At 35.9% G+C, this 17,866-nt stretch overlaps 1 protein-coding gene across 2 annotated transcripts in view; it reads right to left on the bottom strand.

Annotated features, from left to right (window-relative positions):
- LOC106869320 (EVI5-like protein) overlaps positions 1-17,866 on the bottom strand; it is a 304,412-nt gene that overhangs the window by 169,200 nt on the left and 117,346 nt on the right. For both annotated transcript variants that reach the window (XM_014915019.3, XM_014915018.3), the window contains exon 2: positions 4,577-4,739. In XM_014915019.3, the coding sequence (XP_014770505.1) occupies positions 4,577-4,686 (110 nt within the window). In that variant the 5' untranslated portion in view covers positions 4,687-4,739. The remainder of the gene's footprint in view (positions 1-4,576; positions 4,740-17,866) is intronic.

The following is a 17,866-nucleotide window of genomic DNA, read 5'->3' as shown; positions in this document are numbered from 1 at the left end:
AAGGCAAGTAGATGTTGCATAATATAATCTGAAGTAGCTCGAAAAATATGGTGTGATCACACATTTGATCACAGGTTTTTTAGATCAAGGCTAATCTAAGATTCAGCAATACCATCTCACATCATTGCATTGAGTAGATGAGGTTATCAAATGGAAATAAGAAACGGCAAACTTAACTTCTTCAAATTCAAAGTTTTATATAGACTACACAAGTCTTTGATATTTGCCTGATGATACTATTAGCAAAAATCTTATAGTTTTTGCTGAAGTTTTTTTTATTATTCTAATGACAAACAAAAGAATAACATTAAATTATTCTTGAGTCATTGATGTCATCTTCATACTCATGATGTTAAACCTGTTTTTCCTTGCTGATATGGGCTGTGCAGTCTTTCATTATGTGACACACAGCAACAGAGAAAAGACAGCCAGCTTTGTTGTTGCATATGGTAATTTTGACATTGCTTTTAAGCCTGAATGGCCTTGCTTCCTATCAGCAAATATTTTTACAGTGCAACTTAGGCATTTTATCAGGCCACCAACACTACAGAGTTTCTCTGGATCAGTGCCAGAACAAATGATAAATTTTATTTAAAGAATAAAGTATAGAAACTCTCCTCTTTTTTTTCTTATTGCCCTCATTACTTTCTATTTAAAATTTTGATTTTCTAAATGAAGTTGAAAATTTCCAGTTAATATTCATTGTATTTAAAGCAGTGGAGAATCAGAAATGCTTTCTCAGAATTTAGCCCATTTTTCTATGTTCTTAGTTTAAATCTTTTATCCCAACAACAAATTTGTAGCCTTATACTAATGTAAGGTATCAATATCTATGATGATATAAGTTGACATGGTTGTTTGACTTGATAGAAGCAACCAAATCTTCCTCAAATTGCTCCATTACCATCTTAGAGGCAGAGTCACAGCTAGAATGCTTTTGTTCACAAGTTTTGTTTTTTTTTCAATCATGGCTGACTTGTGGTGAAACAACCACCCCTACCATCACAATCTTTAAAATATACATACAAGTTAGACAACTATTTTATTTGGCAGAAGGAATTTCATATGATAGCATCACTGGCTATCTTACATATATTTCAGATACACAGAATATTGCTGGCATTATTAAAGATAAAAAAAAAAAAGAAGCCCTATTTTCTTAGTCAAAACAGAATTAATTAACGTAAGAAAGCACTGTCTGAACGTGGCTGATGCAAGTGCCCCCTGACTGGCACCTGTGCTGGTGGCACATAAAAAGCACCATCTGAATGTGGCTGATGGCAGGCATGTAAAAAGCACTATTCATGTGTGATTGATGCCATATGTGATTGACTGTAATTCAACAGTCCAGTCCTGTCACATTATGTTACACCGATTCAACAAGAAAATTGTGTTAATAGTACACACATCTGTGGAATACTCAGAAACTTACACATTAATTTTACAAGTAAGAATTCAGTTAATCAAACAACTGAATACTCATTTTCAAGACTGATAAAGACTGCACCAATACACAGTGTGTTCCTCAATTACCTACCAGCCTTGGTAGTTCGTTTTAGTGATTGGTTGAGAATTTGTGTTTTCAACACTAACTACTATAATTACTACTTACTTTACAACTGTACTGCTACTGTATAATAGCAACAACAGTTGGAGGAAATCATTGTTAGATTTTGTTTCTGAAATTAAACACAGTATATGGTAATTAGTGTGTTGTTTTGGTGTAACTGAGTTACTGAAATCCTTGGTATTTTTTTAAAACTAACAAAGTATGTCAGAAAGGACAGTGACCTTGGTAATGTCGACTATCTTTTTTTTTTATTCTTATTCCATTTAGTATTTCAATTTTCCAATCTAGTATAGTACAAGATGAAGCTGTGAACCCAAATATTTCTAACTAACATCTATAGAAACATTGTTCCTTGTCAAAGGGAATCATTATATTTTGGAAGAACAACCAGGGTATGTCAATAACAGATAACATTTTTAGGCATTAACTAGAGGGAGTTCAGTCAATCTACAATAGGCTTTCAATGATTATAATTGGTGCATGCTATAGCATAGTGTTGAAGTTGTCAGTAAGCCAAATCAGCAACCAAGTTTCAATTCTTAGTTGGGACAATTTCACAATTACACCACTAAATCCTTGTAAAGGATATGAATGGGACATGTTGCAATAACAACAATAATTTCATACATAAGCACAAAGTCAAACCTTTTTAGTATGTAGGATGGAATGCTGATTTAAATTGACCTTAATATTTGACTGTTTTTTTTTAAAAATTTTATCAAACCTAGAAAGATAAACAGCAAAGTTGGAATTTGAACTAAGAATGTAAGAGTCAGGACAAATATTGCAACTATGGCAAATATTGCCATCCTTGCAATAATAATTTCTAATGTAGCCAGAAGGCCGGAAATTTGCTTTTGATAGGGAGAGGGCAGTCATTTACATTGACCTAATGCTTGACTGGTACTTATTTTATTGATACCAGAAGAATGAAAGGCAGATATTGGTAGACTGCTTTGGCAAAAATCAGTTCAATAAAGTCTATATGAGGGCTATGTTCAATATGATAGACTTGGAATTTAAATGCAGAACATAAAGGGACATAACTAAATAGTGCAAAGCATTTTGCCTGGTGCTCTATGAATTTTGCCGAGCCACTGCATTTAGAATATTAATAATTTCTAACAGAGGCACAAAATCACAAAATATAGTGGCTGAGGTAAATCAAAATAGACTCCAGTACTTGAATGATACTTTATTTTATCAACCCTGGAAAGATGAAAGACAAAATTGACTTTGGCATGATTTGAACTCAGAACATAAAGATCTGGAATGAATACCACAAGGCACTTTGTCCAAAGCCCTAACAATTCTCCCAATTCATCCCCTTATTTAGAATAAGTGCATACATTTAGTTATTAGTAAAGATGACCTTTCATAAAAACAATATTTCTTGAATTTGGTTTTCCAAAAAAAACCTACTGTCAACTGATGGCCTGAATTTTGAATATCAAAATTGCTCCTGCTCTTCCCCTTTACCACCACATAATTTGTGTCCTTGAAAGAAATTAATAAACAAATGATCATATTGTTTAGACATGTGATAACATCTACTGCAGTCTTAATGCCAATCCTTTTCATAGTTATGAGTTATTCAACAAGCTTGTAATAGAAGAGGAAGAGAAGGAGCTATAAGAAGAGCCTTTGATCATATTAAAACTTATGAATGAAATATTACAGCTAATTCTATTGTAAATTGCTCAATAGAACTAATGAAATCATTAAATAGAATAGGACTGTGACTGATTGGGCATTTAGGCCCTCTGTTCACACAGCGAGTTAATCACAGAAAAAATAATTTAGTTGTCAGTAAGTCTAGTTGCTGATTCCCTGTAGTTTTCAAATTTCCCGAGCCAAAAGAATAATAGATAAAATTAAAAACATGATGAAAATATTTAATTAATATTAAAAAAATTAAATATAATATATATGAAACAATGGTAGGTAATATGCCAGCTGTTTCAATATCCAATCATCATCTCCTTGGTTTAGCATTCATTTCTCTATGTCTGTATGGGTTCATCATCATTTAACATCCATTTTCCTTGCTGGCATGGGTTGAACGGTTTGACAGGCACTGGCCAGTTGAAGAGCTGTCCAGGCTCCAATTGCCTGTTTTGGCATGGTTTCTACAGCTGGATGTTCTTCCTAACACCAACCACTTTTCAGAGTGTAATGGGTGTTTTTTATGTGGTACTGGCAAGCACGCACGCACACACACACACACACACACACACAGCCATAGTTCAATGACTGAAACCAGTAAAACAATAAAATTACATCAAAATGCATATGTTGAACTAAGTATTATGTCATTAAGATTGAAACTGGTAAAAATCTCAAAAGCAGTGTTATGATGGCAGCAAAGTTAACATGCTGCAATGCTCACCACAAGGTCTTGAGTTTAAAGCTTAACTGTATCTACTGTGCTTGGTTCAGAGCAAGGTGCATTACTTTGTTCGTTTGGTTAAACAATTACAAAAAATATCTTCTTTGGCACATTCTTTAGTTTTCATAAGAGATAGCACTCTAAGAGATGTTGCACATTGAACATCTGCCAATCTGCTTTTACCACAGACAAGTGTTGAGTGCACAGCATGGATCAAAAGTTAAGAAGTTCACTTTGCAATCAAGATGTCTTTGATTGAAATGTCCTGTATGATATCTAGGGCAAGTGGCTTTTATCATGGCCTCATGCTAGTCCAAGATTTGTGATTGAAATTAAGTCAATAAACTATATGGAAACCTGTCAGATGCACTGTACCGATAATAGAAAGTGACAACCTTGTCTCACACACATGCACTTAATATACATTGGGTGCATACATACTTTTTACACATGAACTAATTGCACAAAATAAGATTTTCTTTTGTGCACACTGACTATTAAAAACTAGAAGAAACATTGATATTTACTGCAAAAATATTTTGTCTTCCATCAACCAATTTTGCCAACCCAGCGATCTGATGGGGACAAGAAGAATGATTAAAATGTTTGCAATTTACCTGTTAGCTTCCTCTAATTTGGCAAGCAACTCTAGGTCTTCAGGTTTGACAGGATTTGGCACAGTTAGTTTAGTCAGCGGGGAAGAACAGTCTTTAGAGTCACTTGCCATTGGTTGAAACACCTCTAGTGGTTGCCCCACATTATTTCCGATGGGATTGAAGACTGGAAAATAACAAAGAAAAAGCAGAAAGGAAATTAGAAAACAAGAAGAAATATTTAATATCTTCTATGAATACAGTCAATTTTATTTTGGCATGTGAGCGTGAATGAAATAGATATCGAGCATGAGTGGAGCAGATATGTAAACCCAGATGCATGTATCAATTGCTTGGGTATTACGATTAGTTGTTCTTCTTAATAACCATTCAACCACTCAAGTGGTGACACATCATGATTTTCAGGTGTGTAAACCAAGTAATTGTGTGTGTGTGTGTGTGTGTGTGTGTGTGTGTGTGTGTGTGTGTGTGTGTGTGTGTGTTTTCATGTATGCATACACACACACACACACACACACTGCTTGTCTATAATTTAATGAGAAATCATTGGGGCTTTTGACATATCTTTAATAATAAGGCTGCAAACAGAATCCACTAACATTTTTCTAGTTTATGGAAAGGTTTAAGTCCAGTACTGTAAGCTGTGGAGAAGTGAAAGTCAAGTTTATAAAGTATTGAGCAATGCCCTAAGTTATTTCCTGGTATTTATGAAAAGGAGTTTAAATCTACAGGTGGCAAAACAGCCACCAAAACAACTTCTGGGAATGTATGCTACAGGCAAAGATTAATACCTCATCTATTTCATCATCGTCGTTTAACGTCTGCTTTCCATGCTTGCATGGGTTGGACGATTTGACTGAGGACTGGTGGACCAGGTGGCTACACCAGGCTCCAATCTGATTTGGCAGAGTTTCTACAGCTGGATGCTCTTCCTAACGCCAACCACTCCGAGAGTGTAATGGGTGCTTTTACGTGCCACCGGCATGAAGGCCAGTCAGGTGGTACTGGCAACGGCCACACTCGAAATGGTGTATTTTATATGGAAATACCATGAAACCAGAGATCAGCAATTTTAGAACTTATGACATATTTACTAGAAGCTTTGTTTTTTGTGAGGTCTTTTTTTTTTAGAGACAATGATAGTGTTAATGAAGAAGGATATGAACAATCAACCAGAAATTCAAAAGGTACAGTTACTTGAGCCAAATGAAGGAGCCTCTACGTGATCATTCACTTGGGTAGAAATAGTAGCCAAATCTCTATATCATACCCTGCCATGTTGAGGATGAGAGGATGTAATGGACAATGTAGTCATATATATATATATAGACAAAATAAGGAATGGTCATAATTGCAACAGCTTTGATCATAGGATTGACCAGACAACAATAATTAAACAGTTCCTTCATAAATGCGTGTGCATGTGTGTGTGCACTTTGCTAAAGACTTGAACCAATCGATATTTAATGTTATTAATGAAATCTAACCCATACTCAGATTTTCAAGGTTTAATGTTGCATTGATTAAATTACAGAAACTTTCTAGACTGTAAAAAAAAAAGAAAGAAAGAAAAAACCCAGTTGTGTGACTTATCTTCACTCATTGATGACAAGATACTATCCTTGTTTAGATTATTGCTACTACACTGGTTTCAGTGAATTAGTACATTGTGGGTGCCCTTGTATCTCCTGGTCTTGTCTCTTTCCTATTTTACCCTCTCTACATCTGTCACAAAGCTGCTGCCCTCAATACTGCACCCCTACTATATGAAGGGGTCTTGTCTTGCATCATACTTGGTGACCCTATTAATGTTGCTGCCACAAAAAAAAAAAAAAAAAAGCGCTCAGTATACTCTGTAAAGTGGTTAGCATTAATGCCACTCAACTGTAGAAACCTTGATAAAGCAGATAATGAAGACAAACACAGTCCTCATGCTAGTTGGATCCTATTGAACTGTCCAACCCATGCCGGTATTGAATATAGATATTACAGGATGATGAGGATGTACCACAACTCAGCAGAGTATCTGAGGTGAAGGATAAAAAGATGGAAAACTACTGACTTTATGGACTGGAGTTCACATCTTTTCCTTACACAATAGACAAAGCACATAACTTAAGAGAGACCCTTTATGCAATCATTGAGCCTGTTAAAAATAGAAGCAAAATATCCTCCAAATCTAACCCAACTGTCTTAAAAATAAAAGAAATTGAATAATGTAGTCCAAGCTTTAATATATCTAAAATTACAGAAAAGTATGATCATGTCAGCAAATATTTTATCACAGGTTTGCTAGGTCAGGGCTTACCTGGGACTAAACAAAATCATCAACTATACCAACTATTTCAAACCATGTGGCCGTTTGACTTGCAAGAAATAGCAGCTAAACTTTCTTCAAGGCACATACTACCAACTTAAAGGAAGGACACATTGTATAATGTAGTTCTACATGCACTATGGATGCAAGACAGAAGAAAAAAAGAGGGAAATGAGGCTGTCAGGGTTAGAACACCTTTGATCATAAGTCTGCTCGATCACAGTTAATTTCAGGCCGGGATTATATGAGCAAAACAGAAACAGCAATTTCATCACAGTTTACTGAAAGGGACAGGGGGTATAGGGCAAAAAAAGTAAAACCCAAATTGGTGTTGATCTTTCATTTCATTCTTGAGTGGTTTGGTTAACAGTATGCAAATATTTCATCAAGTGGCATATATCCATATTTTGCCCAAACCATTCTATCGGATAAAAAAGAAAAAAAAATTCAAGAAAAATGAAAAAAAAAGAAAAAAAAGATATTTATTTATTCAATATAAAACTTCGAAAATAGAAAAAAAACAATCATCTGCTTTAAAGAATTTCCCCTTCAGGTTGGGAATATAATATGGCAAATCAATCATTTCATGAATATAAATACTTGCAATTTACTGTTTAGAATACCCAACTTTTATTTCTGTGATATAGCAATTTGCTGGATGATAGAGCACTAAACCTTTTACTCTACAATTACAATCAACCAAAACAGAAATAAGACTTGCTTCCTTGTTTATGATACTATTGCTGCCTTATTAATGTAAGGGAACAGGTGGCTATCTTCACAAATGAACTCCCTATATAATTTTAGTGAGGTTGTGGAGAGGTAAAAATAATGATATAGAAAGTTATGTATGTCTACACACACACAAAAACAAGGGGGAGAGAGAGAGAGAGAGAGAGAGAGAGAGAGAGAGAGAGAGAGAGAGAGAGAGAAGAGAGAGAGAGAGAGAGAGTGGGGGGAAGACAGACAAATAGAAACAGAAATGAAAAGAAAGTCAGAGAAGCTTGAATTAATGAGCAGATAACATTTTGATATCTTTCAAAGAGCAGAATCAGTTTCTTTTTAGTTCGATATCTTTAATTAGAACACTGAAGTTTCTGAGATTATTTCTCTAAAGATCTAATTAATAGTAGCAATGATATAACCTTTCATCCTGAGATATCTATTTCGTTCTTTTTTTTTTTTTTTTTTTTTTAAATATTTCTTGATCTTTTACCCATACACAAAGGACTTACTCATGCAATTAGTGCTTTGCTATAAAAGACAAAACAGTCCCAAGATATTTATGGTTACTGAGCAAGAATGTTAAGAAATTGTTTCCAGCTTAGTGTTCACAGAATAAATATCATTGCAATATAGGACAAAACGACTTGAGAATTGATGAAAAAAAAACCCCAAATGGTATAAAAATATATTAAGAATATATATACATATATATATATATATATATATATATATACATGAGGTCATATATATATATATATATATATATATATATATATACACATTGGTATGCCATCAGTTACAATGATGAGGGTTCTAGTTGATCCAATCAGCGGAACAGCCTGCTCATGAGATTAATGTGTGACTAGCTGAGCACCACACACACACACACACACACACACACACACACACACACACACACACACACACAAAGTAAGCACATAGGTACTAAACAAAGTGGTAAAATACTACATGACTACCAAAGGTAGAATACAATACTGCTTTATTAAAAGCTGAAAAAAATTCACAAACTGTTACTCAGAGTTTCATTTAACTGTTTATTATCATCATCATCATCGTTTAATGTCCGCTTTCCATGCTAGCATGGGTTGGACGATTTGACTGAGGACTGGTGAAGCCAGATGGCAACACCAGGCTCCAATCTGATTTGGCAGAGTTTCTACAGCTGGATGCCCTTCCTAACACCAACCACTCGGAGAGTGTAGTGGGTGGTTTTACGTGCCGCCGGCACTAGACAATTGTGATAATACAGACAGTACAAATAAAATAGTGTGTGTGTGTGTGTGTGTATATATATATATATATATATATATATATATATATATACACACACACACACACACACATATAAAACTAGTACAAGCAAAGTATGTGGAGGCATGTGGCTTAGTGGTTAGGGTGTCAGCATCATGATCGTAAGATTGTGGTTTCGATACCTGGACCGGGCGACGCGTTGTGTTCTTGAGCAAAACACTTCATTTCACGTTGCTCCAGTCCACTCAGCTGGCAAAAATGAGTAACACTGCGATGGACTGGCTGGGGAATACATACGCCATTGAAACCGGGAAACTGGGCCCATGAGCCTGGCTAGGCTTTAAAAGGGCGCAATGGAGGCACAATGGCCCAGTGGTTAGGGCAGCGGACTCACGGTCGGAGGATCGTGGTTTTGATTCCCAGACTGGGCAATGTGTGTGTTTATTGAGCAAAAACACCTTAAGCTCCATGAGGCTCCAGAAGGGGGTGGTGGCGACCCCTGTTGTACTCTTTCACCCCAACTTTCTCTCACTTTTTCTTCCTGTTTCTTGAGTAACGCTGTGGTGGACTGGTGTCCCGTCCAGTTGGGGTGGGGGGAACATATACGCCATAGAAACTGGGAAACCGGGCCCATGAGCCTGGCTAGGCTTTAAAAAGGGCGCATAAATAAATAAATACAAGCAAAGTATGGCTGTGTGTTTAAAAAGTTTGCTCCACAGCCACGTGGTTCCACATTTGACCCTACTGTGCAGCACCTTGGGTAGATGTCTTCTACCATAGGCTGGAATTGACCAATGACTTGTGATTAAAAATTTGCTTGATGGAAAATGTATGGAAACCCATTGTGTATATACGTGTATGTGTGTGTTTGTATGAGAAAGAGATAGCTGGTAACTGGTGCATTGCAAAAAAAAAAAATATTTTGTGCTTGGTCATTCCAAATTATGTTCATTTAACACTAAACTATAAAATAGCTAACAATATAATTTACTAAAATCCTTAAGCACATTGCCCCAATAATGGCTGTAGTAAAAAGAAAAAAAAACAAACTCAAAATTGCATATAATGAAAATATAATAACAATGTGTATGATATAGTGAAATCTAATATAAACTGCATCCTAATTTAATATTGGATAAATCAGTTGAGTACTGGATGAGATATTAGATAACAAATTAATAGAATGACTGCGATCAAGGATAAAATAGTTACAGAATATTTGTATTATAGGAACATATAGCAATGGAATGGTTTAGATATTACATCAAATGGTTATAGAATATCTGCAATATTGGACAAAGCAGTAATAATGTATAATTATAGTAATAATGTAGTAATAATTATAGTAATAATGTAGTAATAATTATAGTAATAATATATAATCATATTACAGTCATAGAATTTTGCTATATTTCAAGACAAGATAAAAAATAAAATAAATTGTAAAAAAAAAAACAACCCAAAACAAATTAATAAACAGGCACTGGCATGGCTGTGTGGTTAAGAAACTTGCTTGGCAATGACATGGTTTCAGGTTTAGTCCCAGTATGCAGCACCTTGGGCAAATGTCTTATCATAGCTCTGGGCCAATCAATGACCTGCAAGTGAATCTGGTAGATGGAAACTGTGTGGAAGCCAATCGTATATGTGTGTATACGTGTGGGAGGCAGGGTGTTTGTCCCCCAACCATCACTTGATGACTGGTGTTGGATTGCTTATGTCCTCATAATTTACCTGTCAAGCAAAGGAGACCAATAGAACAAGTACCCGACTTAAAAATTAAAATAATTACTAGGGTTGACTTGCTTGACTAAACACTTCAAGGCAGTGCCCAGGAATGACTGCAGTCTAATGGCTGAAACAAGTAAAAAATAAAAAAGAGGAGATGATAATGAATAATGACTCGACTGAAGATTCTAGTATTTATGCTTGACTGAATCATCATCGTCATCATCGTCGTTTAACGTCCGCTTTCCATGCTAGCATGGGTTGGATGATTTGACTGAGGACTGATGGACCAGGTGGCTACACCTAACTTTAATGTGATTTGGCAGAGTTTCTACAGCTGGATGCCCTTCCTAACGCCATCCACTCCAAGAGTGTAGTGGGTGATTTTACGTGCAACCGGCACAAAGGCCAGTCAGGCGGTACTGGCAATGGCCACGCTCGAAATGGTGTATATTACGTGCTGCACAAATGTACAAATATGTGTACGTGTTTAATTAGCTTGAATAGCCAAGTTCACTTTGAAATTATAAGGTTTTGAAATTGAATGCAGTAAATGATTCGGTGGATAAGAGTCTTCTATCATATTCTTGAGTTGCCCCAAACTTTGTGGGTGAGTAAAACTGTTTAGATATGAAAAATGTAGAGAAACCCACAACGTGCTGTACCTGAAGATCATATCAAAGATGTGAATATTTATATATTACTTCTATCAATCTATGAATAACGAGGTAGTTCTGAAGATCAAACAACTGGAATAGTAATCATCAAAACTTCCATGATATCCATTTACTTTATAGGTTTAATTTACATAACCTGAAAATCAATGAATGGCTGATAGAGTAAAGCAAATGCACTTGGACATGAATCAGAACATCTTGGTTCACTTCCCAACTGGTTCTCATTAATTTCCCTTCAGACGTGTGTGTGTGTGTGTGTGTGTGTGTGTGTGTGTGTGTGTGTGTGTGTGTGTGTGTGTGTGTGTGTGTGTGTGTGTGTGTGTGTGTGTGTGTGTGTGTGTGTGTGTGTGTGTGTGTGTGTGTGAGAGAGAGAGAGAGAAAGAGAAAGAGAGAGAGAGTGTGTGTGTGCATGAGTGAGTGCATGCACGCGGGTGAGCGTCTGCTGTATGTGCATGCACACGTGTGATGTTTAAAGATGGTAGATGAGTGCAGTGAGAGTTGATCAGAAGTTTGAAGCTGATGTGAAGAACTACTTCTGGAATGAAATCAATAAAGTGTTTCAGCAGAGAGAGAATGATTTGGTAGAAAGCTGAGTAAATAGAAACATTGATAGTCATTATAGTGGTGGTGGTGGTGGTGGTGGTACTGGTGCAGCTGGATTAGACAAAGATGCTGATGATGATAGTGACTGTGATGGGGAAGCAGAGCTGGGTATGGTAATTGTGAAAAATCAATGTTCAATGAAGAGTAAATTGAAAGTCATTATGGTAAAAATCCGTTCGCATAATATAGATTTATTGAATGTCCTACCCACACTCTAACACCACCTCCGACCATCAACTCTACCCAGGAGAATAACCCATTGACTCTATATTGGTAAACTGCTTTAGTCTACAGTGAATCGGTCAGTTCAGAACTGTACAATACTAGCACTTCCGGTAGTTAACAGCTACAGTTTAAGACAGGATTGGTCCATTAACAGAAATGTTTTCTTAAGAGCTTATGGACCCAGTATATATTTCTTAAGGCCTATATACGAATACATAAATATTTGTGTGAGTGTGTGTATGTGAATGTGTGTATGCATGTATGTATATATATATATATATATATATATATATATATATATATATATATACACACACACACGTGCATATATAAATACATATATACATGCATATAATTATATACATATACATTAAATCTTTTTGTTGCATGAAGGATTGCATTTAGCAAGAAACTGAGTAACAGCAGCATAATTAATGAGTTTTGAAAGAGTACACAAACTCAATGACATGTACTACTCTTTCTCTTGTTTGAACATCCAAATGCATGTATGTGACCGAGGATAATGTAGAGTGTGTGTGTGTGTATACAGATACAACACACTGACACTGTATACTTTACTGAGTTGGCTGGCCCTTCAAGTTTTGCCTACCGGGACTTATTCAACCAGTCAAGTTAAATAGTTGAATAAGAAGGTCCAAGAACCAAATCATAAAGCTCTAGTTAACTCAATACATGTATTTGACTTTACTACATGTATTGAATCCCTTCATCAGTAAATGTTTGTTGTTATTCATAACTTTTATTTTTCAACAATCCTAATGTAAACAGTTGTATATATATATATATATAAATATCATACAAATGATATATAAGCATATGCATGTATACATACATATATGTACATACCTACATCTACATGTATATATAGATGCATATGGGCATACACACAAGCAGACATGCCCATAAAAAGACATGCGTGCACACAAATCTCATACATGCATGTACAAAAAGAAAGAGACATGTACGCCTGTAGATATTTCCAAAGGTCTGTAATTTCAAATAAAGCTCAACATGGTACATAGACCTGTTAAAATAACAGTCAAATCTCTGTCACATTACACTATCAAATTTAAAAACTGAAGGACATTGATGAGTGGATAAAGTAGTCTGAAATAAAGTATGAATGAAAAGACTGGATGGTACTGGCTAGAATGCTTGAATGGAACAGAATGATGGTTAAGCATCAAGATTGGTGTGAAGAATAAGGAATTATTTAGAGACCACCATCATTATCTAATGCCCACTTTTCCATGTTTGCATGGTCAGACGGAATTTGTTGAGGCAGATTTTGGGCGCAGGAGTGGCTGCATGGTTAGTAACTTGTTTACCAACCACATGGTCCTGGGTTCAGTCCCACTGCGTGGTACCTTGGGCAAGTGTCTTCTACTACAGCCTCGGGCTGACCAAAGCCTTGTGAGTGGATTTGGTAGACGGAAACTGAAAGAAGCCCATATATATATATATATATATATATATATATATATATATATATATATATATATATATGTATGTGTATATGTCTGTCCTCATAGCATCGCTTGACAACTGATACTGGAGTGTTTATGTCCCGGTAACTAAGTGGTTCGGCAAAAGAGACCGATAGAATAAGTACTGGACTTACAAAGAATAAGCTCAGGGGTCAATTTACTCGACTATAAAGGCAGTGGTCCAGCACGGCCGCACTCAAATGACTGAAACAAGTAAAAGAGCCTGATGCCTTTCCTGTCGCCATTCCTAAACAAGATAATTCTCCATGGCCAGGCACAGATATCTAGAAACAAACAACCTCGTTTGTTTGACAATGATGCTCATTTACAACTAACATGTAATGTCTAGACAAGGGTACAAACACACACACACACAAGCACGTGTATATATATACACACACACACGTGTGTATATACACACACACGATGGGTTTCTTTCAGTTTCAGTCTACTAAATCCTCTCACAAGGCTTATGTCAGTTTAGGTCTATTGTAGAAGACATTTTCTCAAAGTGCTTCACAGTGGGACTGAACCCAAGACAATATGATTGGGAGGCAAGCTTCTTAACCACACAGTTGCATAAAAAGATAAAACAATAGAGATAAATTAGTATTTAACATATTTAAAACATTTTTTTAAGAGTCTATTTTGAATCAACAATTTGGGTTACATAACCAATTAACAAGCCTTTCCCAGTCTGGTTTATTAATTTTTGACACCAATTCAATTAATTCTACTTCCTTCCTTGTAAAGAGACATTATTTATTATAAGGCAAAAAAATTTTTTGTTTTTAAAATAATGAAAAACAAATATTCTAACCTGAGTATTCTCCCTTACATGTGTCTGCTTAATTACACATATTAAACTCTAAATAATAAAACTGCAGTGTTTCATCTTATTTTACAAATTTTCCTTGATAAGAAAAACCAAAAAGCAAAAAAAGAAATGAAAGTTGTATTCTTTTTTATAACTATTTCACACAATAAAATCTAAAAAAGAAAAAGATAAAAAACAACTTAATGAAGACAAATTTCTGAGAAAGTCAGAAGTGCTGCAGTTAATTGAATTTTACTATTATTGTCTCTTCTGCACAAGAATCAATTGCAAAGTTGTTGTTATTGATTTGCCCAAGGTTTAGCTCTGACCAAGCAGACATAATCAAAAGCATTCAAGGTTCCAACCATGAATACCCTGTATTTTTATTTATTTTGACATAGTCGCACCAAGGATTACATCATACAATGTAACCTCCCTTCTTTTAAAGACAGTAAGGTGGGATTTGAGCAAGATTTGAGCAAGATTTGATTGCAATTTCTAGCAGGTTGAATGACTATGTAGAGACTTCCTTGTCACTAGCAGCATGCTATACCCATGCTGAAGACAACTTGTATAAATACACCTATATGAGCGCCACCTATCTAGGTGATGTGGGTGTATTTACACCATTGTCTATGGAAAGAAATTTTCTCCCTAACAAAACACAGTGAATGGCTTTCTTACAGGTTCATATATATCCCAAACATACAAGAACTGGTAATAAGATTGCATTTATACACATCATTGCTTGGTGCTCCCCCTCCAGAATTTCCCAAGGTTTCCACCTACCAAATTCATTTACAAGGCTTTGCTGGCTGGGAGCTGTAGTAGAAGACACTTGCCCAAGGTGTCACATAGTGGGACTGAACCTGAAACTGCATGACTGCAAAGTGAACTAGCACCATATTGTAATGGTCACAAGCTACTTAATCTTGTAATGTATGTATATCTGAAACAAAGAGGCCAAAAAATTCCTTCGGTTAGCTTTAACACAGCCAGCAGACCTATGATGAAATTTTACAATCTTTTTTTCTGAAATAATGCAGTCCAGACATCATCATCATCATCATCGTCGTTTAACGTCTGCTTTCCATGCTGGCATGGGTTGGACAGTTTGACTGAGGGCTGGCGAACCAGAAGGCTGTACCAGGCTCCAATCTGATCAGGCAGAGTTTCTACAGCTGGATGCCCTTCCTAAAGCCAACCACTCCGAGAGTGTAGTGGGTGCTTTTTATGTGCCACCAGCACGAGGGCCAGTCAAGCGGTACTGGCATCGACTACGCTCAAATGGTTCTTTTTATATGCCACCGGCACAGGAGCCAGTCAGGTGGCACTGGCAACGATCACACTTGAATGGTGCTTTTTACATGCCACCAGCATGGGAGCCAGTCAAGCAGCACTGGCAATGATTACACTCAAATGGTGCTTTTAATGTACCACTGGCACAGGTGCCAATCAGGTGATACTGTCATTGGCTACGACAGCAATTTCACTTGCCTCAACAGGTCTTCGCAAGCACAGTTTATGGCCCAATGATTGAAGAGTACTCTTAAATGGGCTTGTTATGGCTGCACTGGCATAGACCACAGTTATGGTCTCATTTGGCTTGCTGGGTTTTCTCAAGCACAGCATATCTCCAAAGGTCTCGGTCACTTGTCATTGCCTTGGTGAGGCCCAATGTTCGAAGGTCGTGCTTCACCACCCCATCCCAGGTCTTCCAAAATGTCCTTTCATAAAATGGCCGAGTGCAGAGTGAATTTGAGGGAAATTTGGCAGCAGTTGTCCACCGGGTAGAAAAGTACACAATAAAAACAAACAGAATTTATTTAAAATAAAGAGATAAATAAATGTCTATTTCTCTTTAGCAAGAGACATTATATAATAAATAAAAATAACTGTCACTCACAAAAGCATGTGACCTGAAAACATATGACTAGGCTTTCATTAATTGTTTTCAGTTTGTAGTTAGAAGCAGATACACATCTTATAGTCACACCCCTCAACCCAGCAGAATATCAAAAATCTAACAGCTGAGAAGAGAAAGGGTTGCATCTGCAATAGACAGGTATTCATTCTCAGCAATATAGATTGGAGCAGCATGAAATGATGTACCTTGCTGAAGGGCAATATGAGCCACTCATTCCAAAAACTGAAACAATGACTTTTTATAGTGTGCTGAATGCCATAAACCACAAGGTCAAAGACCTTCACAAATACAGTATTAGCTAAAATAACAAAGTTCCCACTCCAGCAATGTGTATGGTACATGTTTGGTTGGTTTTAAACTAACTACATAAAATAGAATGTCAACATATAGAATAAAACAACTAGATGGAATAAAATACCTACGAATTCTATTTAAAGACAAAATAATAGACAATTCAAATGGTTTATAAATCTGAACAATGTTATTGGAATTTAAAAACTATGGATGAAATGAAAAAAAAAAAAAAAAGTAACTTTAGAAAAAAGTCAAAGCACAAGCAATGTTACATACAATATATTGAATTGATAAAAAACAAACACAAAGGAACCACAAAAACAATAATAATTTGACAAAGGATATACTACTATTGTTTTATTTCTTACTTACTGACTGTAACTATCTGCTTTATCTGATCAAAACAGAATCACAGAGAATTCTTAACAAGAATTACCAACAATGAATAATAATATAAGTAAAGAAAAAAAAAAGCAAGAAAGAGAGGAAAAAAAATCTCTCCCCCTCCCCTCACACACACACACACACACACACACACACACACACACACACACACACACACACACACACAGACAGACAGAGCTGAAAAAATATGCAATACAAATAGTAATGTATTTGAAGTAGAGGTTTTTATCCATCCTATTCAGAGTGGGAAGATTAAACTGAGTAAGGATCAAAATGAAACACCAACTTCAAATATATACTATATTATAAATGAAAATTATTGAATCAAAGATCAAGGAAACCAGAAATCCAAAGAGGACTCTCTACATTCAAAAGATAACTGTAGAGCAAATAGCTTCAAAAGCAGAGAGTCTTTGTTAAAACATCAAATCTGAAATACATCACTCTATATATGTATGTGTGTATATATAATCGATATATACACACATATATAATCATCATTTTAACGTCCACTTTTTCATGCTTTCATAGGCTGGGCAGAATTTATCAAGGAAAATTTTCTACAGCTATATGCCCTTCTTGATGCCAACCCTCACCTGTTTCCAAGCAAGGTAATATTTCCCTATGGCAAGACATGTTGTCATAGAATATTGAAAGTGAATGACACTCATTTACAACTATCACACTATGTCAAAACAAGGACATGGACACACACAACAGGTTTCTTTTAGTTGCAATCTACCAAGTGACTCGGGAGGCTTTGGTTGGCCTAGGGCTATAGTTGAAGACAGTCA

The sequence above is a fragment of the Octopus bimaculoides genome, chromosome 1 (genome assembly GCF_046866305.1).
Source record: "Octopus bimaculoides isolate indiv1 chromosome 1, ASM4686630v1, whole genome shotgun sequence".
Classification (NCBI taxonomy): domain Eukaryota; kingdom Metazoa; phylum Mollusca; class Cephalopoda; order Octopoda; family Octopodidae; genus Octopus; species Octopus bimaculoides.
Note: the sequence above shows the minus strand (reverse complement) of the source record. Positions and strands in the feature narration are given on the sequence as shown.